Below are 24,617 nucleotides of genomic sequence, written 5' to 3' on the forward strand. Positions count from 1 at the left end.
TTTCCAAAAGTGTGTACGCATAATGAGGAAAAGAGCAGTTAACAGCTCGACCCATGTCTTTTCTACTTTTTAGCTATTAACTATTCACTACTAATCGTTGATATGTAAACAAACATGGCATTTGCTATCTTCTCTCCTATGTGTTGTATAGCAGCGTTTTACAGTCTCACTTTCCTACCCTTTGCTCTCCTGTGTCCCGTAAGACACTCGGAACTCACTTGCTTATTTATGGGTTCCAACCAACAATTATGTTCCTGTTAGAATAAAATTGTGTTGGTAGTGCAAGCGGTTTAAGCATTCTGATTGGCTGGATCAATTTGAGCAGTCCATACCATGAACATATATGACCAGGAGGCAATAACAACAAGGAAAAGTATAGTATAAGAAACAAAAGCAAAAAAAACAACAACACTGAACACATAAGATACGTTTTAAACATGTCTGGTTTTATCTACAAAGCATTTATGTGGTACTTGCGGGTTTGTGGTTTTTTCTATGGTGCATTTGCTCTTTAAGAGTGCCATCATGGAACATACGGCTGTTATGTAGTTAGCAGGCAGGGCTGGCAGTTAGAGGGAGAGTGAAGCCTGAACAGAACCTATCACTTACCTACTTCCTGAGTAGCTCCAGACTCCAAAGACCTTGCCCTCCAGCTACAAACATATCCACATCTTCTGCATTCTCTGTTCTGTCAGCTGGTATTTGCCCAAGCAAATAACATCCATCTTGACACTACATGTCTTTATGTCACAGGCAAAAAGGTCGTAGGTTTCCGGAGTGTGTCTACTGTAGCAGCATGCAGGCATGACGAGTTGCATCAAGGACTGAGTTTGTCTTTGATGACCACAGTCAGTGAACAATTTGGAATGACCTACTGATTCAGGGCCGTGCTGCTGGGAGTTGCCAACCTACATATTCGGATTGGTATTTCGAGAAGGTGACATTGTTTCACTTTTACTAATTTTTATGGGCAGGACTATGCCATGTCTTTGAAATGGTGCCACAGTCTGCCCTTGCAGGCAGTTGAGTAATGAATCCCGAGCTGCATATAAATGTCAGCCTCAGCCCATATTGCTTGCATACATGATTACTCATGGTGCATAGGTCTCATGCAAATTGATCGTTGGACTCCGGCGGTCTTTGCCACTTTGGAGATTAAATGGCTTTGTTCTTGGTGTAGTAGGAGGGAATTGTTTGTGTCAGTGATTTGCATGTCTTATGAGGAGTGAAAAGTCATGATTTAGTTCATGGGCCCAATCAGAAGGACTCAGTTTTACTTTGCTGTGTGCTTTATGAGATCAACCTCCCACAGATAGAGGGTTTTTCAGCCAAGGATGTCTAACAAAGAGAAATATTCTGCAACTGAAGAACTGATGCTGGTGGATTTAGCAGATACAAAAAAGCACTATTGTTCACAACACTGCAATTTTTGTACTGCAGTTTGTTGGAGCAGCTGTTTTTTGTCTTTAGTGTTTGGTGGAGCTCAATGGTAGGAAACAGGTAGAATGATACACCCACTTCCTATTTTGCAGCAGGTAGACGGCCCACCGTTTGCACAGAATGTGTGGCTGCACACCTTTAACACATATGTTGGGTACGAGTATGCAGGTGGTATCCATAACAGGAAATTTAGCCAAGAGGTAGTGGAGCACTGTCCTTGGCCAAAGGAAAGCACATAGTCAATGAGTGATAGGAGAGATAGCTGGCTTCTGGGAGTAGAAGTGTATGTTACTGAACTGTGAGGTAATGTTCTTTAGAGAGGTGCATCTTAAACCTTTTCATAAATTGAAGCAGCAATGGGCAGTCATGATGGATACAGGATTTTGTTCCAGATCCAGAGTACATAAATGGAAAAGCCCTGATAGCTTGTTTTTTCTGTTTAGATTAACTAGTCTCCAGTGTTGTGGTGTTTTGACTGTGGATGTGCCGAAAGCCACCAGAGATGGTGAGCTTGTCTGCAAGATAAGCAGTGATGTTGGTCGTGAAAGCTCTTTTAAATGATGAGTCTAGTTTTGAAGATGATGCTGGCTGGCAATGGGAATCAGCGGAGTTCTGTCAGGATGAGAGTGATCTGATCATATTTCTTCAGGCACTGTATGAGAGTGCTGCAGCATCTAGGATGTCCTAAAAGTGGTGGCAATGTGGGATCTGTGAGACCATAAAGCAGAGCGTTAGCACCAATCAGATGTGAGGTATGAGGAGTTGAACAGTAGTTTTTACATCGCTTTCTGGAAGAAACTGTTTCACTTTCCTTAGAAGCGAGAGCTGGTACCAGGCCATATTTATATTTGTCAGTGTGTTCTTTCAAGGTGAGGTTAATGTCCAAGGTGAATCCAAGTGCCTTAGCATCTGGTGAAAGTTGAGGTTTGAGGTCATCAAGGTTCAGGTGAGCCAAGTTTGTACTATTTCCTGCTTGTTGTACTAATCTAATAAAAGAAATTCTGTGTTTGTGGGGTTGAGCTTAAGGTAGGCGCTGAGCATCCAGGACTGGATGGGTTTGCAGGCAGTGTTTGAGATGCTGGCTGTCTGGAGTGGAAGAGACTTTCAAATAGAGTTGTCAATCATATCCATATTGATGAATTTTGATGCTATTAACTGTGATGCTATTATCTATCAGTAGACCTCAAAGACGCACCATGTGTCAATGGATATAAGCTCTTTTCAAGAGATGTCAGAAAGGATTCTCCAGATAGTATGGTTACAGGGGCTACTGAGGTCACCCATAATAAAGGTGTTTATTACTCATAGTTACCAGTGCTCAAAAGACAAAGTCGACAACAGAAAGTTCCTTAACTCTCCATGTAGATGTGGGAAATCAGTCTAAGACTGAACTCAAAAGAAGAATGTGAGGGAAGTCCAGGTACAATTCAATAAAGTCAATAAAATTACATAAAGAATACTTGTCCATCCCATATGTGTGTGTTCACAACACTTTCAATGATTGCCTATGTATAAGTATTTAAATTATAAACAGAATATTAGCAGTAGAAAACACAACACAAAAACAAAATCACACAGTGATGATGAACTGTGCACATCTCATCCTCTTTCGGGGATACTGAACATAGGTAGAACAGTTGTTAAGTACTATACAGTTATAAAACCTTGGCCTTTGGGTAAACACGCTACAGATTGCGCATTGTATTCAAATGTTCTTGAAACTCTAAAGTAGATGAAGTTCTAATGTTCTCAAACCTCTCAATGTACTTAGCACAGAAAAGACACAAAACCAGCACAAGGAGTACGAATAAAGTATTCAAGGTTGGGAAATGACTGGTGTTTATAAAACTCTAGGGATGTGGATAGCGTCAGCTTAATTTAATGGAAGATCGTTACCTTCCTGGCAAAATGGGATACTTTTTATCTCTATGGTAATTAAAATATGTTTGCAACCATGTATGTTAACAAGCATTTAAAAATGAAACACACAACCGTATCAACAGTGTCAAAGGTACATGCAGTGCAAGCGGGCGAAGGGACAGTGCCTCTCAGTTCATACACATATGTGTCAGGTAAGGTGGAGACATGCCACCCTAAGAGATGCCACAAACACACTGGTATGTAAGGAAAGTGTTTTTATATGGTGGTTGTGTGACCTCATCTTGCAATAAACTCACTACCTGTAATGGGCACAGCCACATTTGTTTAAAAAAACCTTAGCTCAACCCTGGGTAGTAGCTAAACCCTGGCTTTATCAAACGAATATGTTTAAAGCATTAAGAAATACCAAAACCATTGAATAAGAAAGGAAAAAACACTGAGTAAAAATCGGACAGTAATTTATAACAGTAGGTTGAATTTGTATCTGTAAATAGATCCCTCAATAACAAACATCCACTGGAGGGTTCCGGAGATATGTCTTTTCAAAGGAACAATAAACCACTGCTTTTTCACTTAGCCCAATAAATCATTGTAACAAACCGTGCTAGTGGGAAACTTTGTAAACCTTTTGTAAAGTTGCAAACTACTATTCCTGCCCACTTTGGGTGACCAACTCTGGCATGGAGCATGTCACAGGAACCAGTGAGTGCCAGTTCGACAGTTACCTCGCAATCAACACCGTCTCTAGTCCACTTCCAGGCTCTAATGGCAAACTACCATAGTCTTCAATGGCATGGTCTTGAGCCAAGGGATAAAGGATGCTGAGGATGCTGATCTGGTGACGGGGGCCTTCGTGGGGCCACCTCTTGGTCCACAGATATGGTGGGGTGACTTTGGCCTCAGGAGATGATGTTCCTCTGAGTCTGGGTGACGTCCAGCCAAAAAACAGTTGGCACTGTTCTCCAGTTATAGCAAAACTAGTGGATCCCTTTTTCAGGTGATAACTTCATTGCTGGGCGACCAAACTGCACTCCAATGATTCTCCTGGGCCCAGCAGACTCTGGTTCAACGTTTGAGGGCCTGGACTCAATATCTCAGGCTGCACTTCAGCAGTCAATGGCGATCAGGCGTTTTTGGCTACCAACTCATTAAGGCACGCTTCTTTATATTTTGTAGTCCTGTGGCTGTAACAGGAAGTCAGCCAACTGACTCTTGGAGTCACTTCTTCTGCCTGAGGCTTCAGCTGACTTTTCTTTGAGCATGGCACCCCAGGCACGGTCCCCTCTTTGCTAGCCCAAGGAACAGCAGGTGCAGTCCAGTCTTTGGTGAAACTTCTCATTGATGGAACCAAGGAACAGCAGGGCAGTCCTCTCCTCAGTACAGATGTGATCTGAGGTCTGGGTGCCAGGGATGCCTCATGCCTAGTTTGCGCCCTCATGGGATGCAGCAACTACTATCCAATGGGTTACCAGGTCCCCTAACACCTAGTGATAACTTCCTGTAATCTGTGGCATCTAGCTTGTCCAGAATGTTCTATTCTGCCCACTACAAATGTGGAAGATTGCTTCTCTAGGTGTGTGGAGCTCCCTAGCTCATCCCAGGGGTGTGGCTACTTGGGGGCTACTTGACCATGGAAAAACACGGTTTGGCAATGGCTCCCCCTTTCTTTCCCGGTGCCAACCTGTCTGCAAGAAAAAGCACAGACCCTCTTGTGGGTATCCACCATTTGCCCTTAAAAAGCGGTTTCCCCTTTGCAGAGCACCTTTTGGGCTCACGCCCTGTTTGGCCTTCCTGCCAGGGAGAGGGCACACCTCTTCCAATGGCAGCCCCTTTGTGTTCCTTCCTGGGAGTCATTCACACCTAACCCGAGGAGGACAGAAGGATGTCTCATGGACAGCAACCGTAAATGATCCAAAAGTTGTAGGGGCAGTGAACTGGGTATGAGACAGAAAGGAGGGACTCCTAATCCTTCTTCACTCTCCATGGTTTCAGACCACGGTGGTGATGGTTCACTTAAATACAGTGTAGAATATTGGAAAATAGAAAACTATTATAGTAGTCTCTATCCCTAACCATTCAAGGGCTATTGTCAAATATAACTGTATGCAAGAGGTGTTATCCTGTACTTTACAGCCTGGTTTAGGATCATGTTTTGTGGACTGATTGAGCACGTCCTATAGTAAAGAATGGGCCAATGCTATCCTATGAGAGTTCAGCCCAAGGGACATCTCTGTTGCTGTCCAGAATGCTGAAGGTTTTAATATTGAGATCTACAGTGGTGCCCCAGGGGTACTTTGGAAAGAAAAAACAGGTTTCAGAGCCAAAGGGCATCCATGGGGACTCTCCACATTGTCATAATTCCTTATTGGGTTATTCAGCAAAATACATCATTTACCCTGAATCAAGACCAAAGGCCTGATTTAGAGATTGGCAGACAATCTATTCGGATACAAATGTGGTGGATACACTGTCTGACAAACTGGCAGCCTGCACTCTATGTTGCGTCAAATGGGCCAACATGTTTCTGATAGTGGTGCCCCAGTTAGCTTCACCAGCGGGAACCCTACACCGTCAGCATAGGCGCATCAAATTATCTGCCTTATTTAGAGCGAATGGCCTAATGAACTTTTTTTTCAGTTCGATACACCATGAAACGCCGGCATTAGCTTTCCTCTGGTGCTCTAAGGAGGGCTGTAGGCTCCCTGGGCAGCATTACCAATAAGCAGGAGAGCAGTAAGGCCTAAGAGAGTCTTTCAGGCTTGGTCGTGGCCTTGAGACTAGATTTACTGTAATATAATGTTGGTCTGGTTTAGTACAGCTTTTAGACTTCCTGAAATGGAACTGCAGCTTATAGAAGTTTTTATACTAAATTTCAACGGACATAATGTGCTTTCTTTTTTATTGAAAGCAGTTTCTACTTGAGTTCCACACTATATTCAGGGGTTTATGCATCAATAGAGTAGCAGGAGCTTTGGCACTGTGGCCCCTGTGTGTGAATAAGGCCTTGCACCAAAGTTACCACTAACTTTAACTACCCAAACAGGGGGTACAAATGCCAATTTTCTTTACTTGCATTAGGGTCCACGGCACAATTGGTATTCCACTTAGTTTATGGCAGCCTTTCAGATTCAGTGCAGGGATCAGATATATTGAACCAGCTAATCGGGAGGACTGCATGCTTGCTGATTTTTCCTTCGCGGAGAGGCTGTACTTGTGTTGAATAGTCACAGTGTGAAAGTCAGAATTGTTGCTTGGCACAACTAGGGTTTCTCTGCTGCTAGAATGCTGTCAGGGCTTCTACAGGTACATGCTGAGGGCATATTTTGTAGTGTGGTGGCAGGAACAGTTGTGAATTCCCGCAGAGAGGTAACTGGAAGAAGCAGAAGTGTATGGTGCTGACCCTACTCTACTAACAGGCATCTGTCCAACACAATTTGATACAAAAGCCCTGATTTTCAGGAAAAATTAAACACATATTGGGAGGATTCTCACACATTCAGGGAGAAAGGTAAATAAGTCCCGTTTGTAGTGAACTCACTGACTTTTACAGGTAGAGTTCCCGCCTAAGGAACAGCACACTGTGCTCCCAAACTGAAAAATCAATTCCAAAAGCAAGCAGCCCCTATGATAAAAGATCTCAGGAAGAATGACACCTCGAGGACAATTGTAAAAGGTCACAAGTTTCCACCAGCACCCCAAGGCCCTGTTGAAGGCAGTAGAGTGATGTTTATACGTTCTCTTAGCTCAGAGGCCACCTGAACATGTCAAGAAATCAAATAAAATCAGGCTGAGGCAGCTGGTTCAACCAGCTGTAGCTGCCTGTTCTTACAGAGATTTAGATAAGTGATTGGGTCGATACTTTGCAGCTCACACTGGCAATCTGGGTGCCTACTGTACCTTAATTGTCTTCTAATAAAATGTGACGTAAAAATCTTAAAGTATTAACCTGGAAGATATTTATTTTCAAGTACTGGGTAAAGTGACATGGGAGTGCAGGGTGGAAAGATGTAAAGAGCGAGAATTCCACCAAGATAAGGGACATCACAGAAAACGGGGTTTCCCACATCCCATCTAGCCCACTCTGTGTCCCGGAAATCTGGCCCTGGGTTCCATCAGAAGAGTTAGGTCTATGGAATTGCGGTCAGGTGATGGGAAACGTGAAGAGATAACATTTTTACGGCAACTACAGCTCATGTTGTGCAGCCCTTGAGTTAAACTCTCTATTTCAGAGCACGTTTATATATTTTTAAAAAGGTATAAAACATATGAAATGTTAAGATGTTCTTCAAAAAACTCATGAGTCATGAAATGGCAGATAAAAAGAACGGATAAATTGTCTGTGTGCAATTAAGACGGCATACTTCCTCTGGCCAGGATAAACTCTCTTTTGGGCAGTTCGAATTAAACGGGAGTAGACAGGGCTGCTTTAGGCATTTCCTAAATAGAAAATTTGCCTTCTTTGAGAAGAATGTTCTAACTACAAGAGAGTCCTAAAATCTAGGCTACATTTGAGATATTTTTTTGAAAACTTCGCTACAACTCCCCGGTTCAACTGGGTCATTTCATAGCACTCACATCAGTTATCTGGTAGGACAGCACAGAGCGGGGTTCTATAACCCACATGGCACATCATGGGAGGCGGGGATGTGAGAGGATGTCACTGAATGGCTGTAAAACGGTGGCTGTGTATTGATTTGCAAGTGGGGCTGGCAGCTTTGGTGGCTCAATGTGCTCCTAGGTATTATTACCCAAACTGTACACTGAAAGCTCCTGATGTTTGTGGGTTTTCCATGCATCAACCAGGGACTCATTGTCTATGCCACGTAATTATGGAAGAGGTGGGGGAACACGATTTCTCAAAGATCTTTTCTAGTTTGATCTCCAGGAAAGGGAGTATAGGGGTATGAGCGATTGTGCGTGAGTGAATAAAGAAATGACAGTCATTTGACTCATAGGGTAACCATTACTTTGTGTTTGACGTGCACTATCTTATTGGCTTGAGCATTCTGACCAAGCCTCAGCCCCTGCTGTATCTCCTCGGGCACCTGCGGCTCTTGTTACTCTTTGAAATCTATTAATTCCTATGAATCAGATATGGATTAGTTTTCTTTGTCTATTGCTGATGTAGAGAATGAAAAGCATATTTAGCCCCTCAACACAATTCCATCAGTTGCCTGCACTGTTCTGTGGAGCCTGGATGCTGGGAATAGTGTATCTAGCATCAAATGAGCAAGAGAGTTAAAGGGCTCAACTTTTTGCCAAGGATGGATGCTTGATTGCAATAATGGACGTGGACCTACCAGATGATCTACTGAACTGGAAGCAAATGCCTCATCAGTGCATACAGTTGTGAGGTGTTAGGTGATACACATTTACTTCGAAAAACATTTGGATTCAAAACACTTTTTGTGAAACGTTTACGATGCAGGCTGTGACCATTACTAGAGTCTATCATGGTTTGACTGTTAAACCCAAATTATTTGACTCTAGAGCCCAACCAGCCCAAGACAGGAGTTAGAATAGTAAACCTGCCCTTTTAAAGTACTATTAACACAAAGTAACTGTCCAAGTTGGAGTTATGTTCAGGCAAAGGTTGTAAAATGTATCAGTTTCTAAATCTTTGCTTATTCAAATGTATAATAAAAATGTTTTTAAAGTTTTGATATTAAATTCCAAATTACATAATGTGATTTTTAAATTAAAAATATACATTTTTTAAGTTCTATACATTTTCTAATCAAATCATTTGTTTTTTAAATAGGTGTTTTTTCCATGGATACTACAGATTTTCGAACTAAAGTTTGCTCCCTCTTGTTTCTAAATATATGTATCTCAAATTAAAAGTTTCAAACCTTCAATCTAGATTCAACTTGAGGATCCCTGACTCGGATTAATGTGTCCCATTTTGGTTTCACACAGTCTACTCTCATTCTTAAGAATGCAATACTCTACCCACGTTGAAATGCGTACTGAAAGTTCTAATTATGAATTATCCCTGATTTAGATTTCCAAATGACCCAGCAAAATCTCTTTAGTTACCGAAAAATATTAGTTGTCCTTGCTCCTAGTTATACCATGGTATGGCGAAGTCACATATTTGATAAGATAAAACATGAATGTCTTGTTAAGTACAACTATATTGCAGGGGGTGCAGTTTACAGAGAAGATTCAAAACTTAGAAGGTGGCAAGACTTTGACCTAAAGTCATCACGTGAAAGCAGTCATGGTCGACCAGAAAACAAGGGGTTGTTAATACCTAAAACAGAAAGGAGGCTTGTTACGTTCCTCAGTAATAAAACTGATGAACATCTGCAGAGGGTTTAAAAAAAAAACGAAGCAGAGGGTGTTAAAAGAAAAAGAGAGATGAAAATGCATCAATGGGGGAACAGAAAGCACAAGATTGTCAGCGTTATTCCTGTTTTCCCACACCAACTCTCAACACTTCTTTAAACCAATTTTTATTGTTTTTGGATAAACCATGCCAACATTAATGGTAACAGATTACAATTGTATAGATTTGAAACGTACAAGTAATGATATATATTTATCCAAAAGTAGATGTAGCTTCACAATGAGTTATTTCAAACCATGACCAAGACAGCATACAAACAATTTGCTTCAAACTTTTACATCTTTAGAAAACAAGTACGGGGGGGGCTGTAATTAACTCTGCACAACATTATTGAAGATGGTCCATCATGGAAGAGAAGGTCAAGGAGATCCATGTGTAACAAGATTGTGATCGTTTTTTTTACTGGGCGATACAGGGGATGATACATGTATCTATGAGTGTTAGAAAAGAAAGATGGGAAATGTGTGTTATTCATCTTAGGAGGGAACAATAACTGAGATGGTGCGTCTGTTCAGGGGGAGAGGTCATTGTTTAAAAAAAAGGATTTTGTGTTCCTGGAAAAGAGGGCCCCAGAAGGCTGCTATCGGGGCTCGACGGAGGCCAGGTTTCTCTTCCCTGTGCAGGGAAGTACTTTTTGCCTGCACCCAGTGGTGTAGATCCTTGTGCCAGGACAAAAGTAGAGACGAGGCACAGGACTTCCAGCATCTGGTGATAGCCCTCCTCACCAGAACAAGGGCTAGGTCCAAGAACTTTGTGGTTAGTTTGGCCTTCTAAGGACGAGGGTACATAACCAGAATTACAGACTGAGGGGTGTTGGGGAACGATCGTTCAGTGATCTCAGTTAGTGTAGACAATACTCCAGCCCAGTGGGGCGACAGCCTTGTACAGCCCCAAAGCATGTGGGTCAGGTAAGCTGTTGTGGTGTGGCACCTGGGTCATTCTAGGGAGGCCAAGTGAAAGAGCTTCTGGATTTTCAGTGGTGTGAGGTAGGCCCTATGTACTATGTAGGTCTGTCTGAATTTGAAGGATATTCCAGAATGTCTTTCCACTCCTTATGACTGAAGGCAACCTGCAACTCTGTTTCCCAGGCTAACTTTAGGGGCAGTACTGATATTCCAGCATGATCTCGAATTCCTCTATATAACCAAGTCATCAGCCTCCAACCGTGCCCTATTGTGTGGAGAGTTTGCAATGCAGCGTGTGTGGGGAGTTCAGTCTGTGGAGTATACCAGGTCAGCTGCAATGCATGACAGATCCGATTGTATGTAAGGAATGCACCTACATGTTCATAAGCTCCATGGTGTGTTTAGCCACTTCAGTACACTAAGGGCGTAGTTCAGTTATGGCTTGTTCATGGTTGCAAATTTTTCTTTTGTTTTGCATTGATCATCCTGAAGGAGGTTTGGGTCTATGGAGATTGCGTCTTTTTTCTCCATCACAGTTCAGGCGTTGTTAACTCTTGCTAGTATTTGATCCATTTTATCTGAGGAGACAATAGAGAATGTTTTTTTGTGGCTCGAGTTGAGATACAAGGTGTATCATGGTGTTCTCAGGAGAAGACCCATGAGTAGTGCAAGTTACAGCCAACATCTTCTTGGCAGATCTGAGGCACCCCATTATATGACAACCTATGAGAAAAGAAACAGGTCAGTCATCTGGAGGGCTACGTGGATGGCCAGGAGGTCTACATCTAGTAGGAGATGCCAGGGGACTTGTGGAGCAGTACGACCATGAGCCCACAAACCAGGTTTTGAGGATGGTGGTAGGTCTACGTCTAGCTAGAAATGGCAGAAGACTTGTGGAGCAGTACAACACGACAAGCTCACAAACTGGGTATAGAGGATGGTCAGGAGGTTTACATCTAGCTGGAGATGCTTGGAGACTTATGGAGGAATACAATGAGCTCACAAACTGGGTATGGCCGATGGCCAGGAGGTCTACGTCTAGCTAGAGATGCCAGGAGACTTGTGGAGGAGTACAACGAGCTCATGCACTGGGTATGGCCAATGGCCAGGAGATCTACGTCTAGCTGGAGATGCCAGGAGACTTGTGGAGGAGTACAACGAGCTCCTGCACTGGATATGGCCGATGGCCAGGAGGTCTACGTCTAGCTGGAGATGCCAGGAGACTTGTGGAGGAGTACAACGAGCTCGTGCACTGGGTATGGCCGATGGCCAGGAGGTCTACGTCTAGCTGGAGATGCCAGGAGACTTGTGGAGGAGTACAACGAGCTCGTGCACTGGGTATGGCCGATGGCCAGGAGGTCTACGTCTAGCTGGAGATGCCAGGAGACTTGTGGAGGAGTACAACGAGCTCATGCACTGGGTATGGCCGATGGCCAGGAGATCTACGTCTAGCTGGAGATGCCAGGAGACTTGTGGAGCAGTATGAGCAAGACATCACAATCTTGGTATGAAGGATGGCTAGGAGGTCTACATCCAGCTGGGGATGCCAGGAGACTTAAGAAGCAGTACGACCATGAGCTCACACACTGGGTATGGAGGATGTGCAGGAGGTTTATGTGAAGCTAGAGATGCCAGGGGACTTGTCGATGAGTAGGACCATGAGTTCAACAACCGGGTAAGGAGGATGGTGGGAGGTCTGCGCGTAGCTGCGTCTAATTGGTTTATGTTTTTTTCTCCAACCTCAGAAATGATCTTTGTCGTAGGATAGTTTGTTTGTTGCTGTTTGCACTTGGACGCCTCGTGCGCTCCATATGTTCTCTATAAAGTTTCCGCGGAGAAAACAGAACTAAACGTACTGGACTACAAAGGGAAAACATCTGTGAGTGTACCATCATGTCTGACGTAGGGCAACTTAAAATGACTACTGCCTGAACAAACAAAACTTGTATTCCTCACCACTATTACAATAATAAAACGTCCACGGTGTGCGTGCGTGTGCAAGGGTTATTGTTTTTTCCTAGCACCAGATGCCACAGTTTTCGAGCCGTAATAGCAGGTGTTATTACAGCTGTAAACAGGAGGCACATTAACCTTCCTAGCTAGCTTACAAATGAGGCAATAAAAGAAATCCATCAATCTGACACAACAGCTGAAGCAGAGAGAGAAACTGTCCATTAGAGGGAGCCGCAGCGGTGGGTCAGTGGGCACTGTGGCTGCTAGAATCGCTAATTACACTTTGCTTTGACACGTTACAGGGGTGATACCAGCCAAGGGCGCGGATTATTCGCGATGCTAAGTCACCCACCGGCAACGAACGTGCCGTGGCCACCCTGATCCACCGTCCTGTCCCTTCGACGAACCCTCACTATCCATGAGCCAAATGAGGGGCTTTCAAGCCTGGGCCAGGCATGGTTCACTGGTCTTCATCGGTGACTTCTCTCGCTCTGCATTCTGGTAGTTGTAGTCCTAGACTGATGATGGGAAAAATGGAAACGAGGACCAGACTCCACAGAGGAAGCCAGGTCTGGATGAGCTACTCACACCTGACATGCGACAACTCAACTTTTCCTGGGCTGCTGCTCCCTCGCAAAGCTGAAATTCGTCCCTTTCCCGATCCCACACGTGACGAGCAAGCCCTCGTAATACACAAGTTGCTCTAGACATGTCCATCCAGTTCTACGTTCGTTGTGCTCATCACCGTGCATCGTGTGAAATCCAGAGCTACATGTACTCAAAAGCAAAGTGATGCTATTTTTAAAAAAAAAGCAGTGATGCTATTTTTTTAAAAAGCAAAGTGGTCCTGCTTTAAAAAAAAAAAAAAAAAAAAGCAAAGTGATGCTATTTAAAATAAGCAAAGTGATGCTATTTTTATTTTTTAAATAAAAAGTTGGAACCAGGACACCGAACCTTGGAGAACCTAAAAGCGCTGGAAAATTCCCGGCACAAGGTTATATTATATTAGCCTTGGCTAATTCTATGCCCTCTTGGCTCTTTTGGGCCCATATTTATACTTTTTTAGTGCCGCATTTGTGTCATTTTCTGTTTCTGAGACCGCCAGTCCCAGACACTCGTTTCTGGGCTTCCTGTCTCAAGCCGCTCTACCCTCCTCACTCTCGCTTTGCCCTGAAGACTCACACATCGTGGGTAGGTAGGATAGCGGCAATCAAGATGAGCCTTCTTCCGAAGATCCTCTATCTAATGCAATCCGTTCCCCTGCAGCCACCCCCAGATGTTCATAAGAAACTCCAACAGTTGATTGAAACTTATATCTGGGATGGCAAGTGGGCATGGCTAGGAAAAGTGCTCACCTGCCTGTAGAAGGAGGTGGTTTGGGGGTTCCTCACTTGACGCACTGCCACCAGCCAGCGTAACTGAGATATATAATGGAATGGATAGGCCAAGCATGGCAAAGCACTGGTATTTTATAGACCAAGCAATTGTTGGCATCCATATCTGGAAAATACACTAACTGGCCAAAAACACCATCCACTGGGGTATATATCTCCCCAGTTGTGAGGGCTATTATTGGGACCTGGGACAAGGTTAAAGTGGCAAAGAAACTCTCCACACCTACCTCACTGCTCACACCTATTTTTGGGAACCTGGTTCCCCCCTGCTGTGTATGGCACGACATTCCTCCCTGGCAAAAAGCCAACTGTAAAAGGGTAGGGGGCGTATTTGGTTAATAGGGACTGCTGGACCTTCCACAAGCTAAAACTGACTATGGAATACCCAAAACCAAATACTAACATTATATCACTATCAAACACTGGGTGACACACCCTCCAGTGTGCCCCTTCACACGCAGACCACTCACGAAGTTTGAGAAGCGTCTTCTTACCCGCTATGAAGACAAGGGACTCCTCTTTGACATTTATGCCATTCTCAACACCTTCCTAAATCCTAACATATCCCTGGCTCAACGGAAATGGGAACTGGAATGCGATCGCCCTTTCACAGACAAAAAAAGGGCAGACATTTTGTAGCGGTCCCACACCTCAGCAAGTAGCTCTTCAGGGAAGGGGGCCAAAATCAAAATAACACACAATTGTTATTATACGCCAGCCAGGGCCATCAAGTGGAAAAGAGGAGGCAATGGCAGATGCTTGCTCAAATGTGGACAGCCAAACACACTGACTCACTTACTATGGCATTGTCCCAAACTGCACCGATACTGGGCTGGTATACTAGCAGGCATTGATAGCATGTATGATACTGATATACCTCGATTCCCCAGCTATATCCTGCTAGGGTTTCCCAAAGCTTTGACTCATCCACTTCACTTGGCAAGGTGGAAGGCCATTACACTAACCCTGAGTGCAGCCAAGCAAGTCCTCCTGTCGAAATGGGAGCAAAGAGACAGTGCCAACTCACAGTGAGTGGCTACATAAACTCTGGGCACTACTTAGCATCAATCAATCAAAAAAAATTGTAGAGCGCGCTACTCACCCGTGAGGGTCTCAAGGCGCTGGGGGGGGGGGGAGGTCAAGGAGGGGGCAGGGAGGGTCACTGATCGGACAACCATGTCTTGAGGTTCTGTCTGAAGAGCAGGAGGTCTTTGGTTTTGCGAAGGTTGGTGGGGAGGGAGTTCCAGGTTTTGGGGGCGAGGTAGGAGAAGGCCCTGCCTCCTGTGGTGGTGCGTTAGATGCCGGGGACTGTGGCTAGGGCGAGGTCGGCTGATCGGAGGTTGCGTGTGGGAGTGTGGAAGTTCACTCTATCATTGAGGTAGGTTGGGCCGGTGTTGTGGAGGGATTTGTGTGCGTGGATGAGGATCTTGAATGTGATTCTCTTGTCTATGGGGAGCCAGTGAAGGGATTTGAGGTGTAGTGAGATTTGTTTGTGGCGGGGGAGGCCAAGGACGAGGCGTGCGGCTGTGTTCTGGATTCTCTGGAGTTTGAGTTTGAGTGTGGTGCCGGCGTAGAGGGCGTTACCGTAGTCCAGTCTGCTGCTGATGAGTGCGTGGGTGACTGTCTTCCTGGTTTCTGGGGGAATCCATTTGAAGGATTTTTTTAGAGTGCGGAGTGTGTGGAAGCAGGAGGAGGTTAGAGCATTGATTTGCTGTGTCATGGAGAGGGAGGGGTCCAGGATGATGCCGAGGTTGCGTGCGAGGCCTAGGGCGGTGGGCCACCAGGAGTCGTCCCATGGAAAACCTGACTGCATCTGTAGAACACAAGCACCCAGAATTCGACATAACTGGGGACCCATGCCTCAAATTTCTTGCTCAGGGCATAAGGGGTGTGTGGGTTCACAGCCAGAGCTGCTGACTTCAGAGGTGGAGGAACCAGGTTTGATTCTCGGCGTCGGCTCAACATCCTGTGATTCTGGGCAAATGGCTTAGTCTTCCCATGCCTACAATTCAGCACCCTGAAACTCTCACAGGTGATTTGCCATGCTCTACAAATCCTGGATTTATTTATTTATTACATGCCTAGCGTACCTACAAGCACTTTGCGGTGGAGCACAATACGGCTTAATACGTCCCCTGCTCTGTAACATTCTGCTTGTTAGTGCCATTGGAGGTGGCGGTGATCGACCAGCATCCCCCTTTCTCGTTCTCTGATGCCTGTTCTTCTCTCCCTTCCCTGCCACAGCTGTGACCCCTGGCTTGCCCCTTGCGACCCCTGGCACTGCTTTTGCGACCCCTGGCCTCATCGGTGGCAAAATCAGTTCCAGGAACACAGGGGCAGCTAGTGCTTAAGGACTTCCGTTTGTGCACTACTTGTCTTGTGTGTCAATTTGTTTATTGCACTAATGGTAAATAATGCTACATTGTTCACTATTAGTGTAATAAAGAATGGAGTACCATTAGCTGGACTGTGACTGACCCTTGCAGCTGAGGTGAGTAAAAACTGCTTCTAAATGTATGTTGTCTGCGTCCTCCTTGCGGGTGAGTGTGTGAGCGTGGGTGTGTGTAGGTGTGAACGCGTGGGTATATTAAGCGTGTGCATGAGTGAAAGTAAAGCTCAAGCAGCGTGTGATGTCACTTCCGCTTCCCCCGGCATTTCCTGGCGCGCGTGCAGATGCGAGGGAGATGTTTTGCACCTCAGTGAAAGGCGGTGCTTGAGGCTCCTGTCTTCGCGGGGGAGGGGCCTGGAGGGCGGGGGCTGCTGCAGGCGGGAGCAGCAGGGACTGCACCTCCCTCCCTGTGCCGGACACCCCTGCTCTGTCTTCACGTGACTGCGGGAGGCTGCAGCTGGAGGTCACAACCCGAGGCTGCAGCGACGTGTGAAGTAACATAAGACAACAGACTGCACAAACCCCAGGGGGTGCCTGCCACAGCCCCCGACGGAAAGCGAGCGAGCCCAAAAGCCGAGCTCGCCCGTTGTTTCATGCCACCTGCAAGTGCATCATCTGACCCGGGCACTGCGGTGCCCGCAGACCCGCACCCACAGCATGGCAAACGGCACCACGGGTACCAGGGGCAAGAACAACTGGCAGGACCACGCAACCGGCGCAGGACACTCGGAAGAGTCAGTGCTTTAAATGGGCAGGTGCTGTCCGGTACTGAGTACCATGGGTGAGTAGCGACACTTTCCAGGTGCAAACGGGTACTCTGAATAGAGAGCCCCTGCACTTCTACACCTCCATGTAAAGCACTGGCTGGGAGAGAACGAGCGAGTGAGCGGTAAAGCTGGAGACCACGCAGAAGGTGTGAACCAACAGCAGAGGGGGCGAGAAGCGCCAGGCAAGCGGCGGGGCTTTATCTGCTATCAGATTCATGCCCAACCCAACCATAAAAGCACCCATGCACTTCAATCACGCAGAGTGCCGCTGCCTCCCGGAGAGGGGGTGACACAGAGGAATGTCAAGGCTTCTAAGTGACCCTCTGCCGTAGAGGCGCTACTGATTGTATCTCACGGAAATCCGTGCCACTGCCTTACTCAAAGAAAGGAGCCTGCAGGGGCTATGCGATGACTCCGTGTCACCGGGCAACACACTTCCAGCCCACATCTTCCATTCAACAAACCAAGGGATCCTGGGAACTGTAGTCTTTGTTAAGTTGAACTGCACCAATTAGACCCCATTGCAACGTTTGTACCGTGAAAGACCAGGACTGGAAACGAGGACCTGAGGTGTTATGGGGTGATAGGGTGAGCATGATTCACACGAGAGAAGCACAGGACCCCCTTGTTTCCAGCTAGGACTGCATGTAAAAAATACTGCTTACACACATGCATTCAGGGCTTGCATATAAAACACTATTTACACACATACATTCATGAAAGACCACATGGTTCATTGTTCAAACTCACTTATGTCTGTAGGATACACCTGTCCATTATGGCCACAACTGTCAACTTACCCCACGTCATAACTCTAAGTCTTCCCTGGTAAGTGACCCTGTGCCAACTTGAGGCAGTCCTGGCTTGTTACCCAGCATCACGTGACTACGGGGCTTGTCTCTCTTTTCTAGTTAGACTACGGACCTATAACGCTTGCAAATGTCTGGTGGGCTAAAAAGCGAGGACTGGCTGGAAGTGCTGCTTGGCATCCATAGGGATCATGAGACAACGATGACATTTTAGCCGACGGCACTAAGCCTGGGGGCACAAATGACTTCCGCTGTACCGTTATAAGTGTGGGCGACAGGTGCTAAGTACTACTGGCTGAAGGCTACCCTCAGAACATGGGGTTAGCTTATAACTATCCTTAAGTGGGGTATATAGTCAGACACACACAGCAGGAGGTACAACCTCGCAGAAGCCTGCAAGCAGCTCCTTGCCAGGCGTGAGATGCTCTGCCAGTCTCTGCTTCTCAGCTCCCATCACTTCGAATTCTGGCACTAGAAGGGTATAGGAGATAAAAGCCAGATTTCCAATTTTCAGACCTGACAAGTTAGACCGCAGCTGGTCGTTCATTTACAACAGTAAAAGTACCACATCAAACTGCTGTGAACTGAGGGGCAGTGCCTGGCTGACCGCCGCACACCGAGGTGGGAGTGGCTCGCAGTGCCTGTAAAATACAGGTCTGCGCCTTCATAACGTCACGTGCTCAGAGACAGAACGGGGTCTTGTTACACCCCACAAGGTGGAACAAAAGAGTGGGGGCAATGGGGGACGGAGCTTCCATCTGTTAAGAAATTTACCTAGAACCAGTGATTGAAATGGAAAAATAGAAGTGCAGGTACTCTAAGAGTACCTGAGAGTTTTTGAGAAGTGCTGGTACTCTCCAACTAAAAGTATTACGTTTTTCTGGAGAAGAGCAGGTACTCTCACTCTCAAAATAAAAAGTGCCGGTACTCAGTACGGGACAGTACCGGCCCATTCAATGCACTGCCTAGAACCCCTCTGATACTTTAAATAACAGAAAAAGTGACCACTTGTGTGACTGAAGGAGAAGGGCCGGCAGGGCCCGTGTGCACAACCTATCAGAATCTGCTCTGGGCCCAAGTTTGGGCTTCACCAGTGCTTAACTTATAAATAAAAAGGTGCCAGTGCTCAAACCTCTCTTCTTGCTGCAATTAAAAGTGCGAGCACATAATAATGAGACAGTGTAATCCTGAAGCCACCTCGGGCCTCTTCAACCCATTTAGAGCCGCTCCCTGCCCCCTCGGCTCACTCTTGCAGGTTCCTTTTGATGCTTTTTCGTTTTTCGTTTTTCTCTTCCTCTAGCTTTCCCACGTGTCTTTTGCTCGCAGTAAATGCTTGAGACAGCAAACTTAGAAATAAGTGCTGGTGCTCCGCACCGGAAACAACAAGCACAAATTAAACACTGGGCTTCACTGATATCAGCAGGGCGGGGTGAAGTCATGTTGTGCGGTGCTGTTGTCCACACACAGCTAAAATATCTCTTCACAAGAACCAGAGCGTGCAGAAGGGTCACCTGAGAAGTTCATGGCGCCAGGGCACAGCTCTTCAAGTCCCTGCCTTTCCCTCCATGGAGGGCCTCCTCAACCCACGTCACCATGACCCTGTTTCCCAGCCAGGGCTTTCGGTGACACCCTTCTACTTTCTGAGCGCCGAGGACTCAGTCTGCTTCCACTGAGGCAGCCGGGGTAACAAACCTGCCCGCAGTGAGTGGCAGGTGAAGGTTCGGGGTTGGTGATGGTGTCCGCGATGACAGGGAGTGAGACGGCCTACTGACTTCTAAAGGACAAACCATGATAAGGCGTGTCCAGAAAAAAATATTCTTCTCAGAAGATACCGCTTTACAAAACAATCAATCACATACGTTTTTCTCCCTTCTGTTGAACTGAACCAGGACTACGATTCCCAGAATGCATTGATTTATTGACTGGCCGCTTCTGCCTTTCTGGCATGGGGTCACCTAGTGACCCTGGTATTGAGGAAGCGGGGTACAGCTGCCAACCATGCAGAGCTTGCGAGTAAAAAAGTTGACTTTATATTAAAGAGCTGAGTGGGACAAATGCATTTCCAAGGCGACCTGCTTAGTTTATGAAAGACAAGTCGAGGGTTAGCCGTGGATAGATGTGCATTTGTATTGTGTGTGATTAAAGTAATGTTGCAATAACAAAAAAGTAACACGTTGTGTCGAAATAACACTCTCTTGCATTAAAGGCAATTTAGAATAATCTATAATTAAAACCAGCCCAGGGCTCCGTCGCTGTAAATCGTGTCTGTGAATGAATCTAAACTACCGAGTCTTTTTGTCAGGTCTAAAGTAAATCCAATTACACAGTTAATGATGCGATTGTTTTTATCAGAACATCAAAGCAGGATGGAAAAATTAGAGAGAATTGCATGACTAGTTAACAATAGCTGGACGCCAATATATTTTGCGCTGATTAATTAACTTCGGAATTCTGCTCAAAGCCCTTTCAAGTGCCAGGGTTTGAATGCGCAGGGATTCGAAATGAAGAAGCACACACTTTACGCGAGTGCGAAGTTAGATCCACACAGCATTCCATTTGCATACCACGCTTAATAAATGTTGCTAGTTTCTTTCTAAGCGCCTCAACATTTTCTCAGAACCGGTGGAGGCATAGGAAAATCACAAGATTCGCCCAAGATCACACAACGTTGTGAACTGGCGAGGTCAGATTGTCAGTCACGGCTCTTGTCTGTACCCTCCTAACGTCCACCACAAGACAAGGGGCACACCTTTCAGATTCACCGCAGCTCATTAAAAAAAAAAAACTTAAGCATGGCTCAGACCACCATGGAAGCGCAAACATGATGTATTCAATGCGGAATCCTGAGTAAGACCGAAAGTTAAGGTGTCAGTCGGACAAATAAAGCGCGCTATCATTCACTGCGCGCTTCATTCTGCCGTGTTGCGGAGCCGGCTTTTCTATAATTCTATAACACCCTGCCACGCAGTCTAACACCGAGAAACACGCAAGAGACCTCACCCCCCCCCCCCCCTTCAACACAGGGCCAGGCCGGAGTTCAGGGGATTCATTCAGCACCGTGTCCAAACAAGCGCTTTCCTGCGTGGCACTAGGAACACACGGCATCGGCACGTGCACCCACTGAGATACACGGTGGACCCTCAAACACCCGGCAACGTTCGTGTTGTAAGGACACATGGGAGGAAAACGTTAGCTCTTGTGATGTCTAGTCCCGGTCCAAGTTCGTGCCCCACTCTCTTGTGCCGTCTGGCCCCGTTCCCAGTGCGTTCCCCCCTCTGTTGTGCCGTCCGGTCCCCTTCCAAGTACCTGTCCAACCCTCTTGTGCTTTCTGGCCCCGTTCCCTGTGCGTTCCCCCCTCTGTTGTGCCGTCCGGTCCCGGTCCCGTTCCAGGTTCCCCACCCCTTCCTGGTGTTTGCCATCTGACGTCCACCAGCCCCACTCGCCTGCTGACCGCTGGACAGCGCCTCGCGCTCAACATGCTCCTGCGACAACAAACACATTTTGTGTGGGCGCTGCACTCCTCGTCGGAGCAAGGTCTGAAATGTACTCAACACCTACAATTATGAAATAATAGAGAGAAATAAACATCCCGCAGAATCTATCTGATGCATGTGCAAACAGGTGCCCAAATACACACTTAGCGGGCAGCAACGGGAATCTCTGCATCCACGAGAAGGGACCGAGTAATCCTAGATCATGCACTTTGAATGGGGTTTTCACGATAGGCAACTGCATTCAATATATTTAAATCTTTAGGCATAGGCCGAATAATCGATTTACCCATTTTTACACTATTTTATGTCTTGTCCCAAAGCCAGGACCCACATTTCCATGTTCCAAAGTCATCAAAGACATTTTGTCATCTCTCTGGTCTGCTCGTGCGTCGCTTCTACAGCGCTATGGATGAGTTTTAAGAGTTATGGAAGTGCCAATATTTTCGGGGATTGCTTCTCTTCTACAACACAGGTGGGAGAGAAAAACATTCATATTGAGCTACCAGGCTTCCATCGTGCCACAAGCGCAGAGCTGCGTAGCGCGATTTGAAGTTTGCAATTTGATTTTCCAAAATAAAATCATAATTATGGGATATGGAAATTGCTCGTAAAACGGACGCATGCATGCACAGCAACAGGAGTTCTCCGCACATTTCATGCTAAGTTCACTCTTTTCTCTTCCTCGCCCCATATGTGCCATAGACCGAGGAAATGCTCCCTCCATCACTGGAGGATATTTACTAAGATTGCACATCCCACGGGTGAGGAGGACAAGCTGCTCGCAAACTGACAAGGACCGCGATACATGTGTGAAAATACTCTTCAGATAGTTATGCGCAACTATGGCTGCTTCAGCAGTAAGTTTAAAATACACATCACATCTCTTGCCTTGAACTTTTGCTTTGCCTGCAATAGAATAAATTCATGATTACCTCCGGGCAGCGTCCTTGAGTTACCGTTACTGTGTCTGGCACTGTACAGGCAAAACAAGACCAAAGCGCACAAAAGCAGCTCTTTGCAAGATGCAGCAAAGCGTGGTGCGAAGAAACATTCACGAGATAAAAAGTAATGCAAAACGGACCAAAACACGAAGCTAATAACAAGTAACCGTATTTCAACCTGCGATCTAAAGCGGGTGTGTGAACTTGGTGCGTGAGTGAAAGGTTAGTATCGTGAAGCGCTCTGCGCGTGTAGCGCCTACCTGAGGTCGCCGTCAGTCTCTGCAGCAGGGTTTCCCGGGCTGCGCGCTCTGTGCGCTCTGCCTCCGCCGGCGCGGTATATATACAGGCACGCCGCCGCCCCTGCCTTCCCCACCCTGCTCCTGTCACACACGGGCATGCACCCGCCGCCCCCACAGGTCACTGACTGACAGACTGACAGCCAGCTGGAAACCTACTCCCTCCCCGGAGGGTGCGCGTCACCCGGGCTCGCTTTACCGGAACCCCCCCTCACGCGTGGACACTGCACTTCGCCATAACGGCAGTCCGCCGGGGCTGGTTAGTTTTATCTCTCAGTGGAGGGGTAACTAATGCTTTACTCAGCAGCCAAACCGCTCGACCAAAACCTGAGGATGACAGGGGTGCGCCGAGAGGGCAGGGCGGGAGTCCTTCCCGTAACCCAAGTCAAGTAATGAACCTGTTCATTCAGCGTGAAAGGATGCAGGAGTTTGGAGAGGGCTCGATGGTTACTTTCGGGAAAGGCGGATGCACTCTTCCCCCAATGTGGCGCTTCCACCCTGGTCTTGCGGCCACTATCCTCCTGTGGAAATACGAAAGGGCGCTCACTTTATATCTATAAAATACTGAAGCAAGTGGCGAGCGATTTCTTCTTCAATGTGACATCGCGACTCCAGCTGTGCCCCCAACTATCCATAACAAGAGGCCTGGTGACACCCCAGATCCTTGGAACTGCAGGCCCCTTCTGTGACCGACTTTCCACACATTCTAGAAATTGTGGGCACTGCCTGGCACTACCCAGGGTGCAGGTGTGTGCGTTCCCTACTGCTCCGGGTGGCGGCTACTCTGGAGGCCTCCTTGACTCTGCTCAGACATTCAAGGCCTACCTGATAGGACACAGCTGGCCGGCGTGAGCGCTGGAGGTTCAGCACCTGGACAGCTCCAGGGCCAACCCTGCAGCCTGGTGCGTCAATGAGGCGACCTGAGACCAGATACAATGCACCAGAGTGATCACACCACTACTCACCTGTGTCCAGCGAGAGACATATTGTGAAAAGGAATAAGACTTTAACAAACACCTTCCAATCAAACAGCGACAGGTAAAACGTGAAACCTCTAGCCTAACAATAACAGAAACAAAGAATTATCTTTAAACTGAAGGTGCCTGGTTCGCAGTTAATTCCATAAATCTCCAGGATAGAGCTGTCCAGGCTGTCCAAGGAGTATTCGCACTCGGGACGGCTCCAAAACTATCCCTAGGGCTGGATATTTTGAATGATTTGCAGACATGGGTGGCAGCACTTCAGATGCAGGAAATTCTCTCATGTCTCAAATGAGACATACGTGTCAACCTTTTTAATGAATAAATCAAATGGGTTGAAACGCAGAAACGAGTCTGTGTGAGACTCATAAGACGATGGCCCTTGTGCATATAAAAGAATCCTTCAGAGGACAAAATTCAAAATGAAAACTATACAGGCTTATTACATTTTAAGAATCATTACAGAGGCACAAAGTAGTTAATCAAATACAAAGCAACAATAATGCATCAAATAATGAAAATGCGAGAGGATCAACATAAGGTCAATCCGCAAATAAGTAAATAAGCCAGAACCAAAGACTAGCACAGCAAGAGGACTAGCGTAAATCTGCTCAGTTCAAAAGTGAAGGAAAATCTAAGTATAAATTGATAGACAGCCGAACATAGAGTAGGCACAGTTCAGAAAGCAAGAAAAGTCTAGGTAAGAATCAACAAGCAGAATTATATAGAGACATTTCAGTTTGAAAAGCAAGACAAGTGTAAGTATTCAGCAAAGTTTGAAAATCAAGAAGAGGCTGGCACATCTCCCAAAAAGGGCAAGTGTTATAGGTTTCAGGCAGTGAGAGCAAAACACTCAATATATTTGATAGCTGACATAAGAAGGCTGTACTAATAATGTTGCATTCACATAAACCAATAGAGCTTTTCAAGAAAACATGATATATCAAATAAGAAACATTTAGGAACGCCTACTTTCATGCATAATTATAATAAGATGTACATAGCAAATAAAGGAA

General features: G+C 46.2%; 1 protein-coding gene across 1 annotated transcript in view; it reads right to left on the minus strand.

Moving 5' to 3' along the window:
• PNOC (prepronociceptin) overlaps positions 1-22,745 on the minus strand; it is a 380,746-nt gene extending 358,001 nt beyond the window's left edge. Inside the window, exon 1 of the mRNA XM_069233772.1 lies at positions 22,586-22,745. Within this exon, the coding sequence (XP_069089873.1) occupies positions 22,586-22,722 (137 nt within the window). The 5' untranslated portion in view covers positions 22,723-22,745. The remainder of the gene's footprint in view (positions 1-22,585) is intronic.
• Positions 22,746-24,617: the final 1,872 nt, after the last annotated feature.

This window comes from Pleurodeles waltl, chromosome 5 (assembly GCF_031143425.1).
Source record: "Pleurodeles waltl isolate 20211129_DDA chromosome 5, aPleWal1.hap1.20221129, whole genome shotgun sequence".
Lineage (NCBI taxonomy): Eukaryota > Metazoa > Chordata > Amphibia > Caudata > Salamandridae > Pleurodeles > Pleurodeles waltl.